Here is a 25,689-nt window from a genome sequence, read left to right as displayed (position 1 = left end):
CAGCTTAAACAAAAACTGATAACATAAAACAGTATCATCCACATAAAATCAGCATTTTGAATATTAAACTTAAAATTGTTAAGGATTCTATTAATCTTGTCTTATTCATATGAAGGACTTTAAAGATGTCTGTCCATTTTTAGAATTTGTTCTCTTTGAAGACAAGCAATGAAAATAAAGATGTGCACAGCCTTGTATCTTGACTAATTATCAGTATGGATTTCTCTAATTAGGTGGTTACAAAGGTTTAAATGAAGAAGTAGTAACAGGCTCTGGAAAAAGTAAGTTTTACTTTAGAATAAGGTATTTGATTTTTATAGTGAAAGTTCTTACATCCCTCAATTAAAAAAATATTTATCTCTTTTTTGGGTTTGATTCCCTTTAAGATTCTTGGAAGTCAGAAGCTGAAGGAGGAGAAAGTGGTGACACTCAAGGTATATTAATTTTTGTATGAGCCATATGAACGTCTGTTGTATTTTAATAAAAATGAAAAATAAGAGCAGAGTTAACCTTTTTTTTAATTTGAAGTGAATTTTAATGGTAAACAGTGGGAAGTTCTTCAGTATTTACAATTTGATTTTCAGTTTTTTTCTCTCTCACTTTTCTTCTGGTCCTTGTCACGTAAGCTCTGTCTTTTGTTTGAATCCTAAGGACCGAAGGTGACCTACATCCCACCACCTCCACCCGAGGACGAGGACTCCATCTTCGCACACTATCAGACAGGCATCAACTTTGACAAATATGATACTATTCTTGTAGAAGTATCTGGGCATGATGCGCCACCAGCAATTCTGGTCAGTGTGATAATCATTTCTGAATTGACTATAAAGCAAAGTTTGTCACGTATATGGTTCATTTCTGTAGGTTGTTATTACCGAATACGGAAATTTTATTTTTAGCAGATAATGGTTTAGGTTAGAAATTAAGAACCACATCTACCATATACTACTTGTAGAATTAATGGCTATGTTGAAAGAGTATTAAATTTCATCCCCACATTCTCAAACTGGGATGAGAACTTCATTTAAACTTATTAAAAAGGATATTTTTCCTAGGGATTGAAGATTCCTGCTTCCTAAGTATGTGAGAAAGTCTATCTTAGGAGAATGATATTCTGAGGAGTGGGAGGTTCCTACAGTCCCCTGTTGTTAATGGGCCATTGTTACTGATCAGGATATTTATATTTCACAGGTTTTAAGGGGCCAGGAAAAAATGTCTTTAGAACTAGTGTCTATAAGGGTACTCTTTAATTCTGTCAAGTAATAATATACAGGCTGTAGATAGTACTTTTGAGTGGGGGCATATTGATAAAGTAACCTTAGTATATAAAGTGGAATTAACAAAACTTGAGACTAACCCAAATGAAATATGTTTATGGAATGATCTGCATATGATAATATGGAATTTAATCATACCCTTCCCCCCCTTTCTTTAGACTTTTGAGGAAGCTAATCTCTGTCAGACACTGAATAACAACATTGCTAAAGCTGGTTATACTAAGCTTACTCCTGTGCAAAAATACAGTATTCCTATTATACTAGCAGGACGAGATTTGATGGCTTGTGCTCAGACAGGGTCTGGAAAGACTGTAAGTCCTTTTTTTCACATGTATTCTGCCCCATAATCAAATTATTAATAGTTTTTGAACTTTGGTTCTTCTCAAGTAGTTTGAGTCTTTTTTGTTGGATGGAAGGTTGACGATTTCAGTGAACTGTTAAAATGGATATTAAAGAGGGCACGTACTGAATGGAGCACTGGGTGTTACACGCAAACAATGAATCATGGAACACTACATCAAAAACTAATGATGTAATGTATGGTGATTAACATAACATAAAAAAAATACTCATTTTTTTTGCTTCTGAAATCTGGTTTTATTGGGGTTTGTATACTTTTTTTTTTTAAAGATTTTATTTATTTATTTGATAGAGCGAGAGAGCACAAGCAGGGGGAACAGCAGAGGGAGAGGGAGAAGCGGGGCGCTCAATCCCAGGACCCTAGGATCATGACCTGAGCCAAAGGCAGACACTCAATCATCTGAGCCACCCAGGCACCCCAAGGGGGTTTTGTATACTTCTAAAGAAAGAATTTTGAACTATTTCTAGAGTAGCATTGCAGTTCATAGATGTTTAGTCCATTTTAAGACTGTTCAACTCCTCCTGGAAGATGGTAGTGTCTAAAACAAAAGGGGCGCCCTGGGTAGCTCAGTCAGTTAAGTGTCTGACTCTTGATTTTGGTTCAGGTCATGATCTCACGGTTGTGAGATCGACACCCTCATCGAGCTCCATGCTGATCATGGAGCCTGCTTGGGTTTCTTTCTCTCCCTCTGTCTTTGCCCCTCCCCCCCTCAAATAAATAAGAATGATGGAGGGTCAAAGCACCAGAGGTTATAAAATGCAGAGAAAGAGAGAAAATAAGTTGCATAATAAAGCTGATAAAATTTTGGAGTCAAAAGAATGAGAAATCGCAATATTCATTGTACCTGGTCTTTAATATGAAGTAACTTCAGGTTATGTTATCTAAAAGAACTCTGATGAGATCAGGTTGGTCTTAGGACTTACCTCTGGGATCTGTCTGTTAAAGAGGGTTCCCTGAGATGAGTCTTAAAGCCTATCCTTTCTGAATCAAAGAATTGTGGTTCATGCTATTTTAGCTTTAATCAGCCTCTGTAGTAGAATTGAAAGGATAATAAATGAGTTGTATAATACAGCAGCTGATGAATGACTTACACATGATTTTGGAGGTAGATTTTACTGTCTAATTTGCTTAATGAGAAAACTCTAGCACTCTTGCCACATTAACTTCACTAAGGGTGAGTAATCCAAATGAATGATTTCCCAGTTTTTGCTGTTTGTGTACCACCTTTGTCATGCATTCTGTGATATTTGTAGCTCTACTCCAAAAGGAGTTCATTTAGAGTAATTGCTAAATGCAGTGATTTATATCAGGTTATGTGTACATTACCCTCTATAAATAAGTTTATATTAAGTATTTAGAATTCATGGGTATGCTTTTTAAATACCTGAAATATATCTATCAAAAATTGAAGTGTTAAAAACTCACTGAAATAAAAATTGTTTTCCTCTCTCATCTTAAATTTACCAGCAAGGTGGAAGAAGAATCTAGAGGCTGTAAGGGAATAAGGAATAGGTTTATTTCTACAGGGAGAAGGATGATGTATTATAAATTTGTAAATTATGTAATTCAACTTCTAGGCAGCTTTTCTCTTGCCAATTTTGGCACATATGATGCGTGATGGAATAACAGCCAGTCGTTTTAAAGAGCTGCAGGAACCAGAGTGTATTATTGTCGCACCAACTCGAGAATTAATCAATCAGATCTATCTGGAAGCCAGAAAGTTTTCTTTTGGGTATGTACATCTGGAATGCCACTCAAAACAAGCTTTTCTTTATAGAGATTTTTCTCACTTATTTTGGGAAGAACTCAGTGCAGTCATGTAATTAGTGTTACTTGATTGAAGTGTACTTTTTCATAATCTTCTTTATGGAATCCCTGTTTATTTTTATCTTTAAAAGAAGCCTGTTTATTTTTAAAAAAACATGCATATTAAAAATCAGATGATAATAGAAGTAGAAAGATAAAATAGTGAACATGTTGATGGTATTTTTACTGGTAGTTTTAAATGCATGTTTAATGCACTTAGGGTGTTCCTAGTAATAATCTGTTCACATGTAACTTCATAATATAGAAAATGCTTATATCATAATCACCCCAAATTTTAATCATTTTAAGATTGTTTAGGTGTACATATTTTATGTCTCTATTTTGGGGCATTTAGGTTGTTTCTAGTTTGGGGCTACTATAAATAAAATTATAATGAACAGCTTGCTAAATAAAGTTTTTCTATTTTTATGTTTTAACTATTTCCTTAGAGTAGGATTTTACAAGTTTTATCTTAAAGGGTATGACCTTATAGTTTTCATCAATATATATTTCTATCAGCAGTATATGAGAATGCCAATTTCACTATACATTCTGCCAACATTTGGTATTGATTGCTGCCTAACAAATTACCTAAAACGTAGTTGCTCAAAATGATAAATATTACCTAATATTTACTCGGCATAAGGAATTGGGGAACAGTTTAGCTGAGTGCTTCTGGCTTGAGGTCTGTTATAAGACTGCAGACAAGATACCAGCTAACAATTGTAGTCATCTGAAGGCTTGACTGTACTGCTCCTGTAAGGATCCTTGGTTGTCCTTAGGAAGTGACATCTGGCTTGCTTAGAGTGATGACTGAAAAGGAGCAAGGAGGAAGCTACAGTGGCTCTTTTAAAACAGTCTCAGTCACTTCTGCCATATTGTGTTCATTACTCAGCAAGTTACTAAATCTACCCCATACTCAGGACTAGCTACGTCATTTGCTGGAACCAGTGCAAAATGAAAACACAGGGTCCTTTGTTCAAAAATTATTAATGAATTTTAAGACAGCATATAGAGAGCATTAAACCAAGCTAAGGGCTCTTCTTACCTTGGGACCCTATGTGACTGCACAGGTTGCACACATATGAAGCCAGCCTTGCACACACTTAAGGGGAAAGAGAGTTAGGATCTATATTTGAAGAAAGGAAGGAATATGGAAGAATTTTGTGTATAACCACCACAGGTATCTTCATTTTTTTCATTTATTAAGAGGTTAAACTACTTTTGGAATGCTTAATAAATTTTCCTTGTTAATTAAACATTGTTATTTATCACTTTATCTGATATGATCTTAGTGTTGTTTTTGCAGTTTTTTTTTTTAGAGGTTTCTATGTAGAAATTGTTATTAACATTTTATTTTCTGTGAATTAGTTCATTTTATTTTTTTAAGTAGGCTCCATGCTGGGCATGGAGCCCAGAGTGGGGCTTGAACTCACGACCTTGAGATCAAGACCTGAGCTGAGATCAAGAGTCAGATGTTCAACCAACTGAGCCACCCAGGTGCCCCTGAGTCAGTTTATTTTATTTTATTTTATTTTTTTTTTTTTATTTATTTTTTTTAAAGATTTTATTTATTTATTTGAGACAGAGAGAATGAGAGAGAGAGAGAGAGCACATGAGAGGGGGGAGGGTCAGAGGGAGAAGCAGGCTCCCTGCCGAGCAGGGAGCCCGATGCGGGACTCGATCCAGGGACTCCAGGATCATGACCTGAGCCAAAGGCAGTCGCTTAACCAACTGAGCCACCCAGGCGCCCTGAGTCAGTTTATTTTAAAATGAGAAGAAAAAACTAAAGTTATTAAAAATCTAATGTCAGATCTGTACCTCTGAAACAAATAATGCAATATATGTTAAGAAAAAAAAAAAGAAGATAGCAGGAGGGGAAGAATGAAGGGGGGGGAAATCGGAGGGGGAGATGAACCATGAGAGACGATGGACTCTGAAAAACAAACTGAGGGTTCTAGAGGGGAGGGGGGTGGGAGGATGGGTTAGCCTGGTGATGGGTATTAAAGAGGGCACGTTCTGCATGGAGCACTGGGTGTTATGCACAAACAATGAATCATGGAACACTAAAACTAATGATGTAATGTATGGTGATTAACATAACAATAAAAAATTTTTAAAAATCTAATGTCAAGCTTAACAGATTTTTTTTGGAAAATGGATATATATTGCTCAGGCCAGTGTACTATGTTGCTTTTAGGCTTTTAAGTCAAGTAAAAAATAACATATTTTCTCTTTTAAAAACAAAAACATGTGCATGGTAAATTCAGATAACATGTATGCACAAAATGAACATTTGTACATGGAAATTTGTTGTAACATTGTGGCAGAAGACTGAAAAGTATCTAAACGTCTGTCATTCAAGGACTGGTTAAGTTATGGTACACTTAGAATAATAATGGTAATAACTAAGTTACTGAATCCTTAGCATTTACTAAGTTATAAGTATTTTTTATGTATACCTTATTTAGGCCTAGCAATAGGAGAAAGCAAAGAATCTGTTTAAAGTAATGTGTTTATTTAATTAACAAAGTTTTTGGGGTGCCTGGCTGGCTCATTCAGTAGAGCATGCAACTTTTTTTTTTTTTTTTTTTAAGATTTATTTACTTGAGAGAGAAATCTCAAGCAGTACGAACCTGATGCAGGGCTTGATTCCACGACCCATGAGATCATGACCTGAGCCAAAATTATGAGTCGGACACTTAACTGACTGAGCCACCCAGGAGACCCGAGCATGCAACTCTTATCTCAGGGTCATGAGTTTGAGCCCCAAGTTGGATGTAGAGATTACTTAAAATAAATAAACTTAAAAAACAAAACAAAACATAAAATTGTCCTGTTCTCTTCACTCCCCCCCCCCACTTAATTCTCCTCTTTAGAGTCACCTACTCATAATAGTTTTGTATGAATTAGTATAGAAATAACTGGTGCACATGTATGCACTTTAATCCTCCTCTCAGCAAATGGTAGCATACTAAGCTGTTGTCACTCTATTTTTTTAATGGTAAATGTTGGAGATAATGCTTAATCTGGAACTATACCCCTTTTCTTTTTATGAATGCACAGTATCCCTTTGGATGACTGGATTATAGTTAGAACTTTTCTACTGTTAGATACTTAGTTTTCAGTCCTTTGATACTAAAAATAAAGCTGGCAGTGAATATTACTGTAAAGTCATCTTTCCCCATTTGTGAGGGCATAACTGAAGGGTAAATTCGTACATGTGAATTTATTGGGACAAGAGAAAAGTTTTTAAATTTTAAGAGTGATTAAAATTGTGAAAGAGATTAAAATTGTGAAAGTTTATCCTTTTGAGTGCCAATTTGCCCACACCATGGCTAATGTGGTATTATTACACTTCAGGAGAAATGTGTTAGTCTTCATTTGTCTTCATTTTTGAAGTAATGTTGACCTTAAAAAAAAGTTTAAAAGCCATTTGTATTTTTTATGAACCACTTGTTCATGTTTTTGGCCAATTTTTATGAGGTGGTATTTGTATTTACTATTGTTTTTGAAGAGCCCTTTATTGGATAGATTGCAGGGTTTTTTTTTTTTTTTCATCATTTGTCATTTGCTTTTCAACTTCTTCCAAGGAAGAATTTAATTTTTTTCAGGTAGTTGAATATGTTAGGTTTTTTCTTTATGGATTTCTTTTTATATCTTGTTAGAAACAAATGTATGCTTTTCACATAACTAGAAAATAATGTGCATTTTTCTTGTTAATAGGACCTGTGTAAGAGCTGTTGTTATATATGGGGGAACCCAGTTGGGGCATTCAATTCGACAAATAGTACAAGGCTGTAATATATTATGTGCTACTCCTGGGAGACTGATGGATATCATAGGTAAAGAAAAGGTAGGCCCTAGATAGGTAATAAAATTGTGGATTGATTAGTAATTTTTTTTGAATGGGAAAGGGAAAGTGATGCAAAGAGATAGGGGTTTATTTGAGCACCATATGTTAGGCCCCCATGGATTCTCTGAATGCATTTTTTTTTTTAAGATTTATTTATTTATTTTAGAGAGAGTATGAGCGCGGGGTGGGAGGGGTAGAGGGAGAGGGAAAGACAGTCTTAAGCAGACTCTATGCTGAGCACGGGGCTCAATCCCACAATTCTGAAATCATAACCTGAGCCAAAACCAAGAGTTGGACACTTAACTGACTGCGCCACCCAGGAGTGCATTCTTTGAATGCGTTCTTACATAATTAGTAAAATAATTCCAACAGTGGATAAATAGTATTTCCTAGTTTGTATTTGAGAAGACAATGAAATTATGTAATTTATTTAAAATCCCTCACTTAGCTCTAGTGATAGAGCTACGGTTAGAATCTGGATCTGACTCAAGTCTATATCCCATATTCCACTACACTGGGAGAAATGGAGTAGATGCTTCTATCTAGTTTCATGTAAGTCGTGATGACATCTTTTCTTCCTGAAAGAAAGCCTGGTTATTAGCATTTGTCTCTTTAAGCACAGGAATGATTGTTAAATTTCTGAATCTTTAAAAAGACATTTAGGTTTATGTATTTATTTTAGGTATTCACATAACACATTATCACATCAGTAAATCAGTGCTTTAAGTTCACTTTGATGAACCTCATTTGCTTTTTTTACCCTCTTCTCTGAAGGGATTACTCAAAACATGGTCTTTCTTTATAAAGTTAGTTTTCTTTGGATACTTATTCAGACTATCCAGAGAAATCCACCTTGATTTCTCACTAAACAACTTACGTGGTTGTACCAAATTAATTTGTTTTCCTTGAAAATGTCTGCTTCTCCTTATAGCAATAAGTATTCATGCGAAGGTGACAGAAGTTTCTCAGTTGTTCCCAAGTGATTAGAGAATGGTGAATTTATTAAAAGTTTAGAGTGTTAGAGCTAAATTTACCACTTATAAGACATTTGAATATGTCATGCTGTTAGGAAATTTTTCCTTACATTAAAGAGTCTGATTTTATCAGATAATAAGATCTACATCTGTGTAGTCCAGTATGGTAGTCAGTAGTCACATGTGGCTATACAAATTTAAAAATGATATAAAATTAAAAATTCCGTTCTTTAGGCATAGTAGCTGTGGTTCAAGTACTTAATAGCTATATATGGCTAGTGGCTAACATGCTAGTGAAGATCAAGAATTGTTCATCAATATTTAAACAGTACTAGTGTTATCTAAGCATAACAATTCTCATTATTTTATGCATTGATTTCTAATCTTCATGCTTAAGAATTAATTAGTAGTTGGAATTGTGAGGAACATTTTAGTTTAATATATTGATTAATATTCATTTTCTACTCTAACTCTTGAAAATATTCTTAAAGATTGGTCTCAGACAAGTCAAATATTTAGTTTTGGATGAAGCCGATCGCATGCTGGATATGGGTTTTGGACCAGAAATGAAGAAGTTAATTTCCTGCCCTGGAATGCCATCAAAGGAACAGCGTCAAACCCTTATGTTTAGTGCAACTTTTCCAGAAGAAATTCAAAGGTAACATTTTTTTCCTTCTTAAAAATAATTGTTTTGTACATAAATGCTTTTATGAGAGGAAAAGCAATGTGAATATATTATTTTTGAGGGTTTTTTTTTACGTGAAGATTTTAACATAGAAGTGGATGTATTCCTAAAAAGTTTACTGTATTTTTCATCTCATTGTTTCTTGCCTTTATCCCTGGCTTTGCATTAGTGTCACAGCACCTAGCTAGGATTTAATAAGTGCTTACTAAATGAAGTTATTTTTATATTTATGTCTTCTTTTCAAACCAAAATTATAGAGCTTGGGAAAATTTTTCTTTGCATTTTTCTTAGAAAATTCATGTACCAATTGTTGACACGTATTGAATATCTTACTATATATACTATATGGCTTGGTGAATTCTGAGATTAGGATGACCCATCCCTTCTAGAATTGTGACTCTTCTTCCTGCTTGCTGCTCCCTTGGCCACAAGGCACCTGAAGTGACCAGAAAGCAACTTTAGCTCGTAATTCAGTAAGACTCCTCCTGTTGACTCTGACAGAACTTTTTGCTCTTTGGGAACCAAGACCTCCAAACCTGCAGAATCTATAGCTTAAGGGGGATGGGAAACACAGATTTCCTATGTGGGTCACTGGGAGTGATGGTAAGGGGGCCACTCTTGCTTTGTACCCCTTGGCTCTCAGACTGAATGCACCATATAAAGATTTCTGATTGAAAGTTACTGTGCCCTGCTGAATGATGTGCTACCTTTGTAAAGAAACACTTCCAAGCTGGCCTGTTCTTTAAGTGGATGTTCCACTTTCTGTCAGGCTGACAGCTTCTGAATGTTGTGGTGAAGCAGGAGAGCTAGGTTCTTGTCTCACAGGGTCCAAGAATGAATCTCGCAGACAAAGGAGAAAGTAAAGCAATAGGGTTTTATTAAGTAAGGATACAGAGAAAGCTCTCTAGAGTGAGAGGGGTCCCAAATGGGTTGCCACTGAGGGCTTTTAGTGGCAGTCTTTTATTGAGAACTGACTGTGAAGCTTGTGTCCTTCAGATTCTTGTGTCATCTTGGTTTGAGCAAGGACTATTGATAACCCCCTTAATGACTTAATTCTTTGAGGCTTGGTCATTTTCTGTGATACATTGTAGCCGCCAAAGAATACTCCCTAACATCCAAGGCCGGGTGGTCTTTTTCCTTATACCTTGTTCACTCTGTCTTAGCGCTTCTGCCAGCCAGGAATAGTCTCAGAGCCTAGCCAGGGGCCCCCTATCTTTCCCTGCCTATACCTTAATCCTTTCCTTACTCAGTGGTATGATATGACCTACAGACCTTATGGTTATGGTCCTGCTCCATTACTTCTTTTGCTGTAAAGTGGGTCTCCCTGTCTGATAGAGTGTTAAATGGGATCAAACACTTCACAAGTCATCTGATAGTGGGGCTGGCTATCGATTTGGTTTACTTAAGAGAGGTTTTAAAAAGTCTCTGTGTAAGGTTAAAAAGAGTTCTTTATTGGGGAAAACGTCTAAATAATAAAGCATTTGATCAGTTAGGATTTTTTTTCTTTCTTAGTAGTATATAAAATAATAGTTTCTTATATTAAATGGTGTCTTAAATTTGAAAAGTGGTATCTGCATTTCTGTCTTCATCTTTGGCAATTAATAGTGGGTAGGTAATTACCTACCTAAATAGCAGGTAATATTCTGTTGCCTCTCTGTTTTTTGATTCACCCTGAAATAGGAAGGTATTTGGATATTGGCCAGTCAAAATGACTAATGTGTACTCTCATCACTAATATTTGTTGAGTGCTTTTTATGAGCCATATTTGATTATAAGTCCTGGGGATATATGGTAAACAAAATAGAAGCCCTGACCTTGAGTTGCTTACAGTCTTTTTTTTTTTTTTTTTTAAAGATTTTTTTATTTATTTATTTGAGAGAGAGAGAACGAGAGACAGAGAGCATGAGAGGGAGGAGGGTCAGAGGGAGAAGCAGACTCCCCGCTGAGCAGGGAGCCCGATGCGGGACTCGATCCCGGGACTCCAGGACCATGACCTGAGCCGAAGGCAGTCGCTTAACCAACTGAGCCACCCAGGCGCCCTGAGTTGCTTACAGTCTTAAGTTACTGAAGACTCCTCGCTTGCTTCACTCTCTGCTTTCAAATGTTACAAGTTGTCCATTGCTGTGTTGAAAGTACACTTTTATCATTGCATATGTCACTAACCCATTGCAGCATCCATTTCTGTGGCTTATGTTTTTTTCTGTAACTGTCCCAGATTTATTATCTCTATCCCTAATCTCCTTCCTGAGCACCAGACTTGAGGTTTTAACTCTTTAAGAGTATCTTCTTCAGGGTGCCTGGGTGGCTCAGTTGGTTAAGCGTCTGCCTTCGGATTAGGTCATGATCTCAGGGTCCTGGGATCCAGCTCCACATCGGGCTCCCTGCTCAGCTCAGCAGGGAATCTGCTTCTCCCTCTCCCTCTCTCCCTGCTCCCTACTCATGTTCTCTCTCTCAAATAAATAAAATCTTTAAAAAAAATATTTTCTTCTTAGATTAATTACTAGTAACTAATGTCCATTATGTCCAAAATGGAAGCTATTCTTCAATACCCTCTTTCCTATCCAGTTTTCCTTGTTGGCAGCATGGTCTTTCTAAGCCAAAATCCTTTGAATCCTATTGATTCCTCCCTCATATTGCTTTAACTTTCTCCCTTCAAAAATACTCATTTCGGTAGTTAGCTCTAGAATATTTCAAATCTGTTAGTTTCTTCTCTGTTTCCCACCTTAATTTAAGTCCTTTTCAGTTTCCTTCTGCTCATTGTTAGTGGCTTTCTAACCTGTCTCCCTGGACTCTAATCTCAATTTTGTGTTAGTAATGATTCCAAAGTAAAGTCTGGGTTTTTTTTAGACATTTATTCAAAATAAACCCTCCCAAGTCTTCCCATCTCCAGAAACTAACCATTTTCAAACTCTACACGTGATGTAATCTTTCCTTCACCTCCTACTTTATTACTTGGAATCATGTATTTCTTGTCTATTAAAACTATTTCCTATTGGCTGATCAGGCTAAATTCTGTCTCTCCTCATTATCTGTTGTTTCTTCTTTCTCTCTGCTCAGAATGCTTTTCCCTAATCACCACTGTTCTACTTTCTTGCTTGTTGCTGCTTAGATCCAGCTTCATACTGGAAAGCTCTTCCAAATACACATCATTTCATCTATTTCCTGCCACTGTATTTGTGAAACTGTTTTAAACACTTTGCACATTTTTGGGAATATAGGAAGTGTTCAGTAGATGTTAATTATTAAAACTAGAATATTAATTAAAATATATTAAATATTTAAATGTTTAATATGTGATTATACAAATATTAAAATGTTAAATACTTAAAATATAGTAATTATTTTTTATATAACTATGTTTGTCTTGCTGATGTGAGCATCTCAGTGGCAGAGAACATCATATCCATTCTTGTACTCCCAGTACCTTGCACCATGTGTGCCTGACACAGACACTCACTAAATGTTTTAGTGAATGAGAAGGATGATGGATAATAAAGAATTCCAGATGGTTTTGAAATTTGTGGTTGAGAGGGTGCTTGACTCTAGAAGGAGGGATATCAAAAAGAAGCTTTTCTTTTTCTTTTATTGTAAGAGCAGGTAAGGAGAAAGAAGCAGCAATGATTTATTAAAATTCTGGAAATGCTGAGTTTGAACTATTTTCATGATATTTTAGGAGGCAGCTAGAAAGTAAGGGACTGCTAACTGGGAGAAAGGAGGACTGATGATAGATTTAGACCTTCTCCTTAATCCTAGAAAACTCAGCTCTTTGATTGGCAGTTCCCTTTCTCTCCTTCCCTGTGTTTCTGGATGATCTAAAGCAGACCTTAATTGTGTGCTGTCAGTGAGTTATGTGTGTGTCAACATGCTGATACCCTCAACCTTTGGGGTGAGCATCAGCCCCTAGGCCCTTCACCTCTTGTGTGATTTTTTTTGCTCAGTTGTACTTTATAAATAATATCATTTTTTATATGTGTTATGGCATGAAAAGCACTGACCTAAGATCTGGTTTGCCATAATTGTTCAAAGTATAGTAATTTAACAAATAATGTTATCAGAAAATAACTCCTAGAAATAATATACATAAAAGCATTTGTGAAGAACAGAATTTTTGCCCTAGGCTTGCATTTCAGCTTTTAACAAAAAGTCCTGTTTGTTGTAGTTTGATATTTAAGCATACATATTTTATATAGTTTTACATGGCTACCACATCCACTTGAAATTACTGTATCCATAATTTCACACAAACTTTTTCACTAACAGTTGTTGAGTATTTAACAAAATCTTAACATTTTATACTGATCTTTGGAATTAGTACTTGGATGACATAAGTTATTTATCTTATTATAGTTGTTACAATCCAATATTGAAGTAACACTTGCAGAAATTCAGTGCATATTACGAGTATTAATGGAAGAGGATAAGTTAAGGAATAATCTTTTGTCTTTTAAGGTTGGCTGGGGAGTTTTTAAAGTCGAATTATTTGTTTGTTGCTGTTGGACAAGTGGGTGGAGCATGTAGAGATGTTCAGCAGACCATTCTCCAAGTTGGCCAGTACTCCAAAAGAGAAAAACTTGTTGAAATTCTACGAAACATAGGTATCTTACATTGATATATTTTTTCTCATGATTTTGATTTTTAAAAAATGACTAATTTTTAAAAATTACTCTAAAAATTGTTCGGCATGAGCTTTTACATAAGTGTGTTTTTATTGCTTTTTCTCTAAAGCTTTCTTTATAAAAGGTTTTATGATTCACTTTCCTGTGTAAATTATGTAGCAGTATAGTCCTTTCTTCATAAAGATTAAAATAGGAAGGATTTGAGACTTAAACAGTATTTGACTAAAAACTATTTCAGTAGAAATATATATATATTTTGTTTTAAGAAGTAAAAAGGCCTACTAACATATCTTTACATCAAACTGTGTTTACTCCACCAAAAGTGAATTCTTTGTTTTTAGTTCCCAGTTTTTGCTTACTAAGGCTTCCCATAATCATAGATTCAGAGAATTTTAGAACTGACGGGGACTTTAAAGATCTAGTTCTGTTTCTTCACAATACTGATGAGAAATTTCTCACCCCCCCCCAAAAAAACCCACCCATTTTTATAGGAGGTCATATTTCTTTGTTTGATTGAGATAGACTTAGTTTGTGCCTGGAAGTAGAACTTTTCAGTATCACCAGCTAAGTGTACTTACATGCTGTACATTCCCCCTTCCCTCCTTCATTTTAGTAATTGTTTCAATTTGAATGTCACCGTTGGGATGGGGGAATGAGAAGAGAAGGCAGGACACCATCTAATTTCCATCAATGAGGGGGGAAAAAAAGGAAGTTGATTTAGAAAGCACTTTTATTTATTTATTATTATTTTTAAATATTTATTTATTTGACAGAGAGCACAAGCAGGGGGAGAGGCAGAGGGAGAAGCAGACTCCCCACTGAGCAGGGAGCCCGATGCAGGGCTTGATCCCCGGACCCTGGGATCATGACCTGAGCCGAAGGCAGACGCCCAAATGACAGAGCCACCCAGGCACCCCTAGAAAGCACTTTCATAGGCTTGTAGTCTTCAGTTTTTGCTGACCTTATTTAAAAAAAAAAAAAACTTTTTAAAACCAAATACTCATCTTGAGTTTGAGGAATATTATTGGTTTGCTTCATCTGATGTTTCATAATATACTGCATATATGGCCTATAAGATTAAAATAATGACTTCTATGGGCCACATACTGTCCTCATTGTTTTACATGTGTTAACTCATTGAATTCTCAAAACAACCTTCTGAGAAAGGTTTTGCTACCCACATTTTAACATTGAGGACACTGAAATACAGAGCGGTCAAGTGACTTGCCTGGTATTAATTGAAGTTCCATATGCGGAAGAGATGATCAATATGTAGTTTTGCTGGAGTTAGAGCACATTTCTAGTGTAATAACCTTAAGATATTTTTATGTGTGAATTTGTGAAATAAATATTATTTTAAGAATAATCCTAATGAGGGGCGCCTGGGTGGCTCAGTCGTTAAGCGTCGCCTTTGGCTCAGGTCATGATCCCAGGGTCCTGGGATCGAGCCCCGCATTGGGCTCCTTGCTTAACGGGACGCCTGCTTCTCCCTCTCTCACTCCCCCTGCTTGTGTTCCCTCTCTTGCTGTGTCTTTCTCTGTCAAATAAATAAAATCTTAAAAAAAAAAAAAGAATTCTAATGAGAATTTTTCAGAAGTGCTGTTTTGCCTTTGAGAAACCTTTGAGGGTCAGTGTATGAGCACTATCGGTATACTTCTGTATTATTTAAACTTAAATGTTTTGTACCTCGGAGTTCATTGTTCTTATAATTTATGTATGTATGTATGAGTGTATGTATGTATATTTTTAAAAATCTGCATGGAATTCAGTATATCAAATTTTACATATTTTTGTTAATACAATCTTTTTTTCTACTCTTAAATCTGCTAGCCTATCCCCTGCACCTTTAAAATGTATAGGTTTCATTATTTTATAGTAGTATAACCAACTGCCTTTTTCATAATTTAATTTCAATTGAACATGTATCAAAGATTTTATTGAGCTAGTTAATTAATAGGAGAACTAGTAAGATGTTACAGCCAGTTCGAAGAATTCAAAGAACACATGTATGTGGAGGCTATTAGAAAGGCTCAAATAAATTTACACATAAATGTGAAATTGGTCAATATCCACAAAGCAATAATCAGCTGCTTCTGAGGGGAAAACTTCATTTATATTTTTATAGATTAAGAATCACTTGCATTGCTATCAGTTGCAGTAGAGGTATAACAGAAAAAAAAGAGTAAAAGACACATAACCATGAAACGTGTTCCAGACAGTAATTTTTTTTGCATATTTCAAAGTCTTTCACAGTTTTCATGACAGCCTATATCCTCTCATGATCACAACAATCTCAGAGATTATTCTTGGTCACAAGAAAGGTTGGTCTCATGTTTGGCTTATCTGCATAGATGCAACAAGATTGTTAATTAACAGCATAGGCCTCTTTGAGTTTGCTTTGCAAATCTAGAGCCAGACAATACTGCATAACTACTAAGATGACAAAATTAACTTCTTTCTGAAAGTTTGCATAAGAAATCTGACATTGACCTTTTAAAAGCCTCTATTATTTGCTTAGATAGGAAACTAAGTCTGGGAAACTCTCAGTCAAATTACATCTGTAATACCTAGAAATTTGAGTGAGCTCCTATCTTCTAAAGGTCCCCATGATATTTCATGTAATTGTTCCATTACATCTGTTGGCAATATGCCTTCATGATTCTCTCTGCTTCTGAACTAGTCCTAGAAATTCTGCTTGTCCAGTGATACGGTCTAAAAGTCATTAAAGCAGTGTCAACATAGAACCTTCTACCCAAGACTATTCTTTTGAAATATTGGTAGTTTGAAATGCCTGATACAGGTTTTTGTTTTTTTTTTCTACAAGCTTGGAGAGTCTGTCCTTTGTCGAAGATAACAAACTGTGCTATCTAGCTTACAGCACAGCCTTTGGGAAAGCATCAAAAGAAAACAAGACTTAATGGTCATGGTTAATTTGTTACTGATAATTGTTAAATATAGAAGATTTGATGAGAGGGTTCATAATAAAAATAATGCTACTAATAAGGAAGTGTGGTTGTTTCTGTGGCATGCAAGATAAAAGAAATATGTTATTTTAGAATATTTGGCATGCCAAAGAAATTTTAGGGGAAATGTTGAAATAAAATGAATTTAAATAAAAATGACTATGTCTGAAAGATTTAACTGACTTATAACTGTAGGAATCAGTTGCCATTTTGATTTTTCTGCTTGATTAATAGATCTGAGACTTAATGAAATACCACCTCTGAGCCTTTTTTTCTTGCGGATCTCTTATCTCAGTTGATGTTAGTTCCATTTTTCCAGTTGTTCAGACACAGAGTCTTGGAGTCATCCTTCATTTCTTTCTCTAACTGCATATATCTTATCTGTCAGCAAAATAATTTTGGTTCTACCATCAAAATAATTTTGGTTTTACCATCAAAATATATTAGCTCCTCAGATAAAACAAAGATCAGATCTTGTCACTTCTTTGCTCAAAACCCAGTGGCTTCCCTTCTCAAAAGAAGTTCTTTCAGGGGCGCCTGGGAGGCTCAGTTGTTAGTCTGCCTTCGGCTCAGGTCATGATCTCAGGGTCCTGGGATCCAGCCCCGCATCAGGTTCCCTGCTCAGCAGGAAGCCTGCTTCTCCCTCTCCCACTCCCCCTGCTTGTGTTCCCTCTCTCTGTGTGTTATCTCTCTGTCAAATAAATAAATAAAATCTTTTTTTAAAAAGAAGTTCTTTCAATGGCCTTCAAGACACTGTGTGACTTAACTGCCATTACCTCTCTGTCTTCATGTTCTGCTGCTCTCATGCTCATCCTACTCCAGCCAGATTGTTCATTACTGTTCCTTACATGCACCAGGCACACTTCTGCTTCGTGGCCTTTGTACTTGCCTCTTTTCTGTTTGTTTGTTTGTTTGTTTGTTTGTTTTAGCACATCAGGAACACCCATAACTCAGTGTTTATATTTGTCCTTCCCTGTGACTTTTACTGTGCTTTCCCAATTATCTCAGGAGTTCACTATATTGTTTTATTCTTATTTCTACTCAGATGTCATCTAATTAGAGAGGGTACATCTGAAGTAACCCTCTTGAGACTCTTTATCCTTGTGGGGTTTTTTTTCCCTTTTTAGGACTTAATGCATAATATTTGTTTATTATGTGCCTCTCCACAATGAAATCAGGGGCTTTATTTTATTGCAGTATTTCCAACACCTAGAATAGTGACTGGCATCTCTTAGGCACTAAGTATTTGTTGAATAAATGAAGCCAACTAATAGGGAGATGGGGGAGAGAGATTATGAACAGTAATACAATTTTCTTTCCATTACTATAAATTATCCTCTTCCCTCTCTAACATAGGGAAATATGTGAAAAAAATCTCTGGCCTATGCTTGAATTTCTACCGATTAAGTACTTTTAGCTAACCAATAAGTATTTTTGACTCATAAGACTCTAGGATAAAGTTTATTAATTTTCTTGATATATGATACTTTGGGAATAAAGGGGTTTGACTTAAGAGAGAATGTTGGAACATGGAATATTGTAGAATTTGTCAACCCTGGGTTGGATGCCTTATAAATACCTAGGGCAGTCAAGGCAGAATGAATGATTGAATTATCTTGGGAGGTAAGGAACAAAGGCATTTATTTAACTAGAGAGGGAAATAAAGGTAATGAACTGAAATGAACTGCTAAGAGTTGGCAGGTAGATATCATTTATCTTGCCCTGAATCTCTACCTTGGTGTTGGCCTGGGAGGGCAGTGGGTAAGCTAATTTTTTTTTTTCTTTTGGTCCCTAAAGTAGAAAAATAGTCCTTGATTCTTTTTTTTTTTTAATTTTTTTATTGTTATGTTAATCCCCATACATTACATCATTAGTTTTAGATATAGTGTTCCATGATTCATTGTTTGTGCATAACACCCAGTGCTCCATGCAGAACGTGCCCTCCTCAATACCCATCACCAGGCTAACCCATCCTCCCAACCCCCTCCCCTCTAGAACCCTCAGTTTCTTTTTCAGAGTCCATCGTCTCTCATGGTTCATCTCCCCCTCCGATTTCCCCCCCTTCATTCTTCCCCTCCTGCTACATTCTTCTTCTTCTTTTTTTCTTTCTTAACATATATTGCATTATTTGTTTCAGAGGTACAGATCTGAGATTTAACAGTCTTGCACAATTCACAGCGCTTACCAGAGCACATACCCTCCCCAGTGTCCATCACCCAGTCACCCCATCCCTCCCACCCCACCCCCCACTCCAGCAACCCTCAGTTTGTTTCCTGAGATTAAGAATTCCTCATATCAGTGAGGTCATATGATACATGTCTTTCTCTGTTTGACTTATTTCGCTCAGCATAATACCCTCCAGGATCTCATTCCTTTTGATGGCTGCATAATATTTCAATATCGCTCGGCATCAGGGAAATCCAAATCAAAACCTCAGTGAGATACCACCTCACACCAGTCAGAATGGCTAAAATTAACAAGTCAGGAAATGACAGATGTTGGCGGGGATGCGGAGAAAGGGGAACCCTCCTACACTGTTGGTGGGAATGCAAGCTGGTGCAGCCACTCTGGAAAACAGTATGGAGGTTCCTCAAAAAGTTGAAAATAGAGCTACCATATGATCCAGCAATTGCACTACTGGGTATTTACCCCAAAGATACAAAAGTAGGGACCCGAAAGGGTACGTGCACCCCGATGTTTATAGCAGCAATGTCCACAATAGCCAAACTGTGGAAAGAGCCAAGATGTCCATCAACAGATGAATGGATAAAGAAGATGTGGTATATATACACAATAGTCCTTGATTCTTTAACTTTGACATTCATTCATTCAGGAAATATTTGAGTTTCTATTACCTTTCAGACCTGGTCTTGGTCTTAGGAATACAGTGGTGGATGAGACTATTTCCTACTAACACCTCTCTGCCTTTTTTTCCTTTCCCTAATTTTGTAGTTGGAATATTAATCACTGTTACATTGTCTTATAGGTGATGAAAGAACTATGGTTTTTGTTGAGACTAAGAAAAAAGCAGATTTTATTGCTACTTTTCTTTGTCAAGAAAAAATATCAACAACAAGTATTCATGGGTGAGTAGATTAATACAATTTCAAAGGAGGGAGGTGACACTTGTATTTGCCATCAGTTAAGAAACATCAGTTTATATAACTAACATCACATAATCCTAGGATTAGGATTCAGAATTCTCAAGATCTAAACTGTTATTTTCATTTTAAGTTTTTATAAATAGGTGATGGGGTGAGATTAAAGGTCTGTCTTAGACTCCTCATCATGAGGAATGGTAACTTCTCAAGAGAGCTTGCTTAAGGTTCTCTGTTCCTTAGATCTAAGTTTTTCTTCAGAATCTAACCTTTCTCTTGCTTGACATTTTTTTATTGAATTGCATAAAAATGTCATATTAACACAACTTCATTGGCGCTTTACTAGTGGATCTAAAATATTAATATTTCTGAATGTACAGAAATCTGAGATTATAATTTAAAATTAAAATTATAATTTAAAAAAACTTTTTTGATATTCTAATCAAATAGTTATATATTATTTGTCAAGACTAGAGATTGTTAAGAGGTGAGATTTGATGTTTGTCATACTTAAGTTTGTGTTTTAGCTCTATGTACTACCTGTTACCTTCCTTGTGCAAATGAGGATAACTCTTCCACCCTCAAAATATTATTCTGAGAATTAAATGAAATTATGGCTTGAAAAGAATTAGTATAATACCTGGTATGTAAGAAATAGATAGTAATATTAAATGCTGCTATTTTTACTATTATTAAAAATATATATATGTTGAACTTTAATGGTTCACTGTAATAATTTTCTTAAGAGCTGTCCTAACACATGCTTGCTTTTATTTTTAGTGACCGAGAACAGAGAGAGAGAGAGCAAGCTCTTAGAGATTTTCGCTGTGGAAAGTGCCCAGTTCTTGTTGCTACTTCAGTAGCTGCCAGGGGGCTGGATATTGAAAATGTTCAACATGTTATCAATTTTGATCTTCCTTCAACCATTGATGAGTATGTTCATCGAATTGGACGTACTGGTCGTTGTGGAAATACTGGCCGAGCTATTTCATTTTTTGATCCTGAATCAGATAACCATTTGGCACAGCCTTTAGTGAAAGTACTGTCAGATGTAAGTTTTAAATGTTTAAAACTGAATGGATAGTATTCTTACCTTATCATTGAAAGTAGACATTAAATATATGTGTATATTCAGGATAAGTAAACTGTTCCAATCTTTGAGACTTGATGCATGTTGTATATGAAATTAATGTCTTTTTTAAAGGCTCAACAGGATGTTCCTGCATGGTTGGAAGAAATTGCCTTTAGTACATATGTTCCTGGCTTCAGTGGTAGTGCAAGAGGAAATGTGTTTGCATCAGTTGATACTAGAAAGGTTAGTTGAGGGGAAAAATTCTGAACTTGGCTTCCAGGAAGTTACTCTTTGTGAATGTTGTGGTTAATAATGTGAAGTAACTATAACATTCAATAATTATCTAAACCATTTCTTTCACATCTAGGAGATTAATATTTCTTAAAATTTTATGTATATATATATTTTTGGTCTTAAAAGTGAGGAATTAACAATATTTATGCTCAAACATCCTCCTTTCCCAAATTTGCTGACATTTAAAATTGTAATTTGGATTCTTTTGAACCTTCTATAAGAATTCTTTGTTTTTAGAATTCTGATGGTATTATTAAGACAAAATACTAGAGATAATGAGTTTTGATGTGTCATTTTATAAGCAGCACCACTTTTATTCAGAAACATTGAGCATACTAATCATTAAATATTTTTCCTTATTTATTGAAGTATAGAGCTTTCAGTTTTTCCATTTGCGAAATACTGGTTTAAGAAAGCTTTTTCTTGAAATATTTTGTGCAATTTAGACTTCCCAGGTTGATATGGTCCTCTTTTTTTTTTTTTTTCCCCAAATGGATTAAATTTAGTTAAAGTTTTTTATTATATATTTGGGGAATACATGGTGGGCGAGTCCCCTTTCTGAGTCTGGGCAATGTAACTTTCGAGATGTAAAATTAAATGTTATTTTCTTTCTTTCTTTTTAAAGAATTACCAGGGCAAGAGCACTTTGAACACAGCAGGGTTTTCTTCTTCACAAGCTCCCAATCCAGTAGACGACGAGTCATGGGATTAAAGCTAAAACATCCTTCAAGTTTGTGGTATAGTTTTGATGCAGAGAAGAAAATAGTTTTGATTTTTGAGTTTTTAACAGAACTGTGAAACCTGACACTCTTGTATCTTCTGTCCTTCTGTTCTTACTCCCACCCTTAAAAAAAAAAATTCTTACTGACTAGTTATGTGAAATGCTAAAAATTACAACATTGCAGTTACTGATACAAATGGTGTTAACTGGAAAGATTAAAGCATTCTAAATGTCTTGCTTATTTCTAGTGTATTCTTCAGGGGTTTTAGACATGTTTCATGTCTAAATGCTTAATCTTAGTGTGGTGTTTATTGATCCTTTAACAAGCAGTAGGATTTATGATAAACTTTTGTTTAGAAATTATTGAGTCTCATTTTTTACTTAAAAGGAGCCTTTAAAGCAATAGTATGTCACTGAAACATGGTAACATGATTTTCATGTAGCAGACAGTGAAAGACATAAGCCTTTTAAGGTGATTTTGATTTTAGATCATTAGATATGTGATGAAAATGGTTAAAGGCAATGTGAGCTCTGTACTCAATGACATAACAAATGTTTGTTTTTATTCTATACAGACTTTCCTTGAAAATAAAGGATGAAACATGTTTCCCCCTTTGTTTTCCAAGAGCACTTTTAATTTTTCTTTGTTGGCATATCATAGTTCTCCTATATTTTTAAATTTTGAGTCTTGTAAAACCAGTGAAGTGAACAAGGTCTTACATAAATAAATATACATAAATAAAATATTAGATATTTATGTATAATAGACATTAATACACAGATGTAATGGTGAAAATCATTCTTCAAACTCATACTCTGTCAACAAAACACAATGCTGTTCACTCTTGCCATAATTAATATTTTGATATTTTAAGATTCATGAGAATCCTTTTTTCATTTACCAGTATATATCTTACATTCTAGACGTACTAAGTTTAAGTAGTTCTTAATAAATCATTAAATAAATGAACCAAAATATTAAGACAGAAACAAGTGAGATGTAACTATTAGACAAAAAATGGTCAGTTATTAATGTTATTGTCCCCAATGTATATCTTGTTACATGAATTTGGTTAATAAATGAGGCATCACATATGAAAAGAGAAGGTCTGTTCAACAAATGTTGTTAGGACTAGATGCCTGCCCCATGCCATATTCAAAATCTGATCCACATGTATTATTAAAAATTAAAACTACAAAAAATACAGTTAAATATGAAACCTTTGAATTGGGGATGAGAGTTGACTTCATCTCAAAGGTCAGAAATCATGAAACAACAGATTCGAGCACAAAAGGATTAGTTGCTTATATAATATAAAGAGTAAACAACAGACAAGGAAAAATATTACTGTGACTACAATGGATTATCAATGTGTAGTTCTTTATATGTGGATATGTAGGAATACCAGTAGAAGAATGGACAAAGAACAGACAACTCAAGAAAGGAAAGTTCAAGTAATGAAAATATGGGAAATATTTAACTTGTATTCTGTAATGTCATTTCTGGGAAAGGTTAAATGAAGGGAAGTGTTTGGGTCGTTACTTGCAAAATACCTGTGTGTCTTAATTTTCTCCTCCACTTTGTTTTGTTTACAAAGAGAATATATAGGCCATTTGTCTCCCCCGTCTCCCATTTCTTTAAAGAGTTTTTTGGCCTAATTGCTTTTAGAAATTTTTTTGAATTTGCATGATTTGTAAAATTACCATAGTAGCATTACTGAATCAAAAAAAAAAAGGAAAGAATATTGTACTTAATTCCACTATCATTACAATCCAACTGTAAATGTTCCTATGTTCACTTACTTTCTGCATTTCTAGGTATACATTTGAATGATTTCTTTAAAAAATATCAAAGTAACAGGTACAGGGTATGATTAGAAAATAAAATGCCACAGAAGAGTTTATAATAGGAAGCAGTATTCTCCTGCATCTCCCTTTCTTAATTGCAATTTCACATCCCATATTCAGCAGGCTTTCATGATTTCTGGTAGTTGGTATTGTGTGTTTTATTTTTGTCTCAACAAATTTAGATTTCTCTTGGCTTTCCCTATAATAGGTAAAGATTTAACTTACGTCACTCTCACTTTCTTCGTAACTTTAATAGAGTAAGAGGTATACTTTATGAGGTAATGATAAAGGCTCCCTTTCTCTTTTTTATGGCTTTTACCCTGTATCACCTGTAAACTGTACATTTACATTTCCAGAGTTAAAACGTCCACTCTATTCTATAACCATAAAGTCTCTCTTCTTTTATTTATAGGTTGATTCTAAATTGGAAATCAGTAGGTAGGTTTTACATTATATAAATATTGTTTGATGAATGGACCAATTAACACAGTCTGATTTCCTTTCTTTTACTTATTTTTCCAATTTTATGATCTGTGTTTCCAGGCAGAAATTATAAATGTCAGGGTGAAATGAAAATTGATCAAAACCATTCCACATACCAGCTTGCTTTAAACTTGCATCATACTCATTTTGAGCAATTTGTTAATTCTGTAGTGTGTATTTTTTTTTTTTCCCTAGGAGAAGAAACATGCTCTTTCCACCTTATTACCTTTCTAGGTTCAATGTTATTGTATTGATCCCAAAAGATACTGGTGTTTTTAAATTTTATGAGTGGGCTTTCAAATTCAGGCTAGTACTTGGTATTTTAGCAGACCGTTCTTTTCTGGTCCTGGAAATGTTTTGTATTGTTTCTTTGATAATTTTTCCTAAGTTTTCTTCATTCTCTCTATAGCTCATATCTTTCATATTTTTTTTTTCATTTTTTTGCTTGTTATGTTCTGGTAGAATTTTTACTATTTTTTAACCCTGTGATTTTTTTTTTTTTTTTTTTTTGGCAATTATTATTTCCAAGGGCTATCTTCATTTCTTCTGTTATTCAGTGTTGCTATTTAATAAGTGACTTTTTTGCTTCACTTAGGAATTTAACCTAAAAACAATTTTTCTTACATTAAGCATTTATTTTTCTGCTGCTTGGCATCAGAAACCTTAAGTCTTTATCAATTTATAAAGTTGTATGTCTCTTGAATGCTGGCTTTACTCATGTTCAGCAATCTGTACCTTCCCCTTGGAGCCCCTGTAGTCTGAGTGCTCTTCCGTCTAACTCTATGGCAAGGCCTGCTTTCAAGAGAAGGCATAGGTTGAGATGTGAGTAATAAAGCTTAGCTTCCTTTCCTAAAGGCTTCTGCATTTTTAATGAGCCAAAGGCTGTGGCCTAAGCCAAAGTAGGAAGCTCAAAATGTGGAATATAAAGCATCATGTGAAGGTTTGGGAATAATGGTGATGTAGTAGCAAATAAAGTTGAGGCCTGGTCCTGATTCCACTTAAGGTAGATTTACCGAGGTACTCCCATCTGTCCCTGGGTTCTTGGAGGAGAGGAGTTAGGGTTTTTCTAATTTTTTTAGCATGGATAACATCTCTATGTAGAGCAGCAGCCCTGGTCAGAAGTTTTCCCTTACCGCCCTTCCCAGGACTTTACACTTACTCCAGTTTGCACAGTTACGTCTTTATTGATCCTCTGATTTGGGAGAACGCAGCTTTTCATTTTGTTTGGTTTGTGTGCTCTTCAAAGATTTTTAAATGTGTTGAAACTAGGGTACCTCTCTAGGCTTTAATTTCTGAGGGCCCTTTCAGTCACTCGCTAGCGTGCGGCTGCCATCTATGGCTGGCAGACGCTGCTTCCGCTCAGTGTCGGCTTGATCCCCCATCGCGCCCCACGCCGAACTGCGTGCTTAGTACCTCTTTGGTAAAAATTAGTCCAGTGTGGAACCGCATTGTGTCCCGAGGCCCTGGCAGTGAGGAAAGGCGCTCTCTTACGACGATCCGGCCAGGAGAGAGCTGAGCCTCGGCAGTCAGACGGCTCTGGGATGGCTGTGGCCACTGCGAAGCCGCCAGTGCTGGAAAGCAGCTTGTGCCTGCGTCCCGGCTCGCGGAGGCTGCTCCCAGGGGCGGCCCCAACCG

At 35.5% G+C, this 25,689-nt stretch overlaps 1 protein-coding gene across 1 annotated transcript in view; it reads left to right on the top strand.

Annotated features, from left to right (window-relative positions):
- Positions 1-22,332, top strand: part of DDX4 (DEAD-box helicase 4) — a 71,267-nt gene extending 48,935 nt beyond the window's left edge. Inside the window, exons 10-21 of the mRNA XM_036065685.2 lie at positions 234-281; positions 387-434; positions 652-794; positions 1,436-1,588; positions 3,216-3,370; positions 7,171-7,300; positions 8,766-8,932; positions 13,409-13,554; positions 19,525-19,624; positions 20,417-20,687; positions 20,841-20,951; positions 21,628-22,332. Of these exons, the coding sequence (XP_035921578.1) occupies positions 234-281; positions 387-434; positions 652-794; positions 1,436-1,588; positions 3,216-3,370; positions 7,171-7,300; positions 8,766-8,932; positions 13,409-13,554; positions 19,525-19,624; positions 20,417-20,687; positions 20,841-20,951; positions 21,628-21,714 (1,559 nt within the window). The 3' untranslated portion in view covers positions 21,715-22,332. The remainder of the gene's footprint in view (positions 1-233; positions 282-386; positions 435-651; positions 795-1,435; positions 1,589-3,215; positions 3,371-7,170; positions 7,301-8,765; positions 8,933-13,408; positions 13,555-19,524; positions 19,625-20,416; positions 20,688-20,840; positions 20,952-21,627) is intronic.
- The last annotated feature ends 3,357 nt before the right edge of the window (positions 22,333-25,689 follow it).

Source organism: Halichoerus grypus, chromosome 2 (genome assembly GCF_964656455.1).
Source record: "Halichoerus grypus chromosome 2, mHalGry1.hap1.1, whole genome shotgun sequence".
Lineage (NCBI taxonomy): Eukaryota > Metazoa > Chordata > Mammalia > Carnivora > Phocidae > Halichoerus > Halichoerus grypus.
This window is presented reverse-complemented; position numbering and strand designations above follow the sequence as displayed.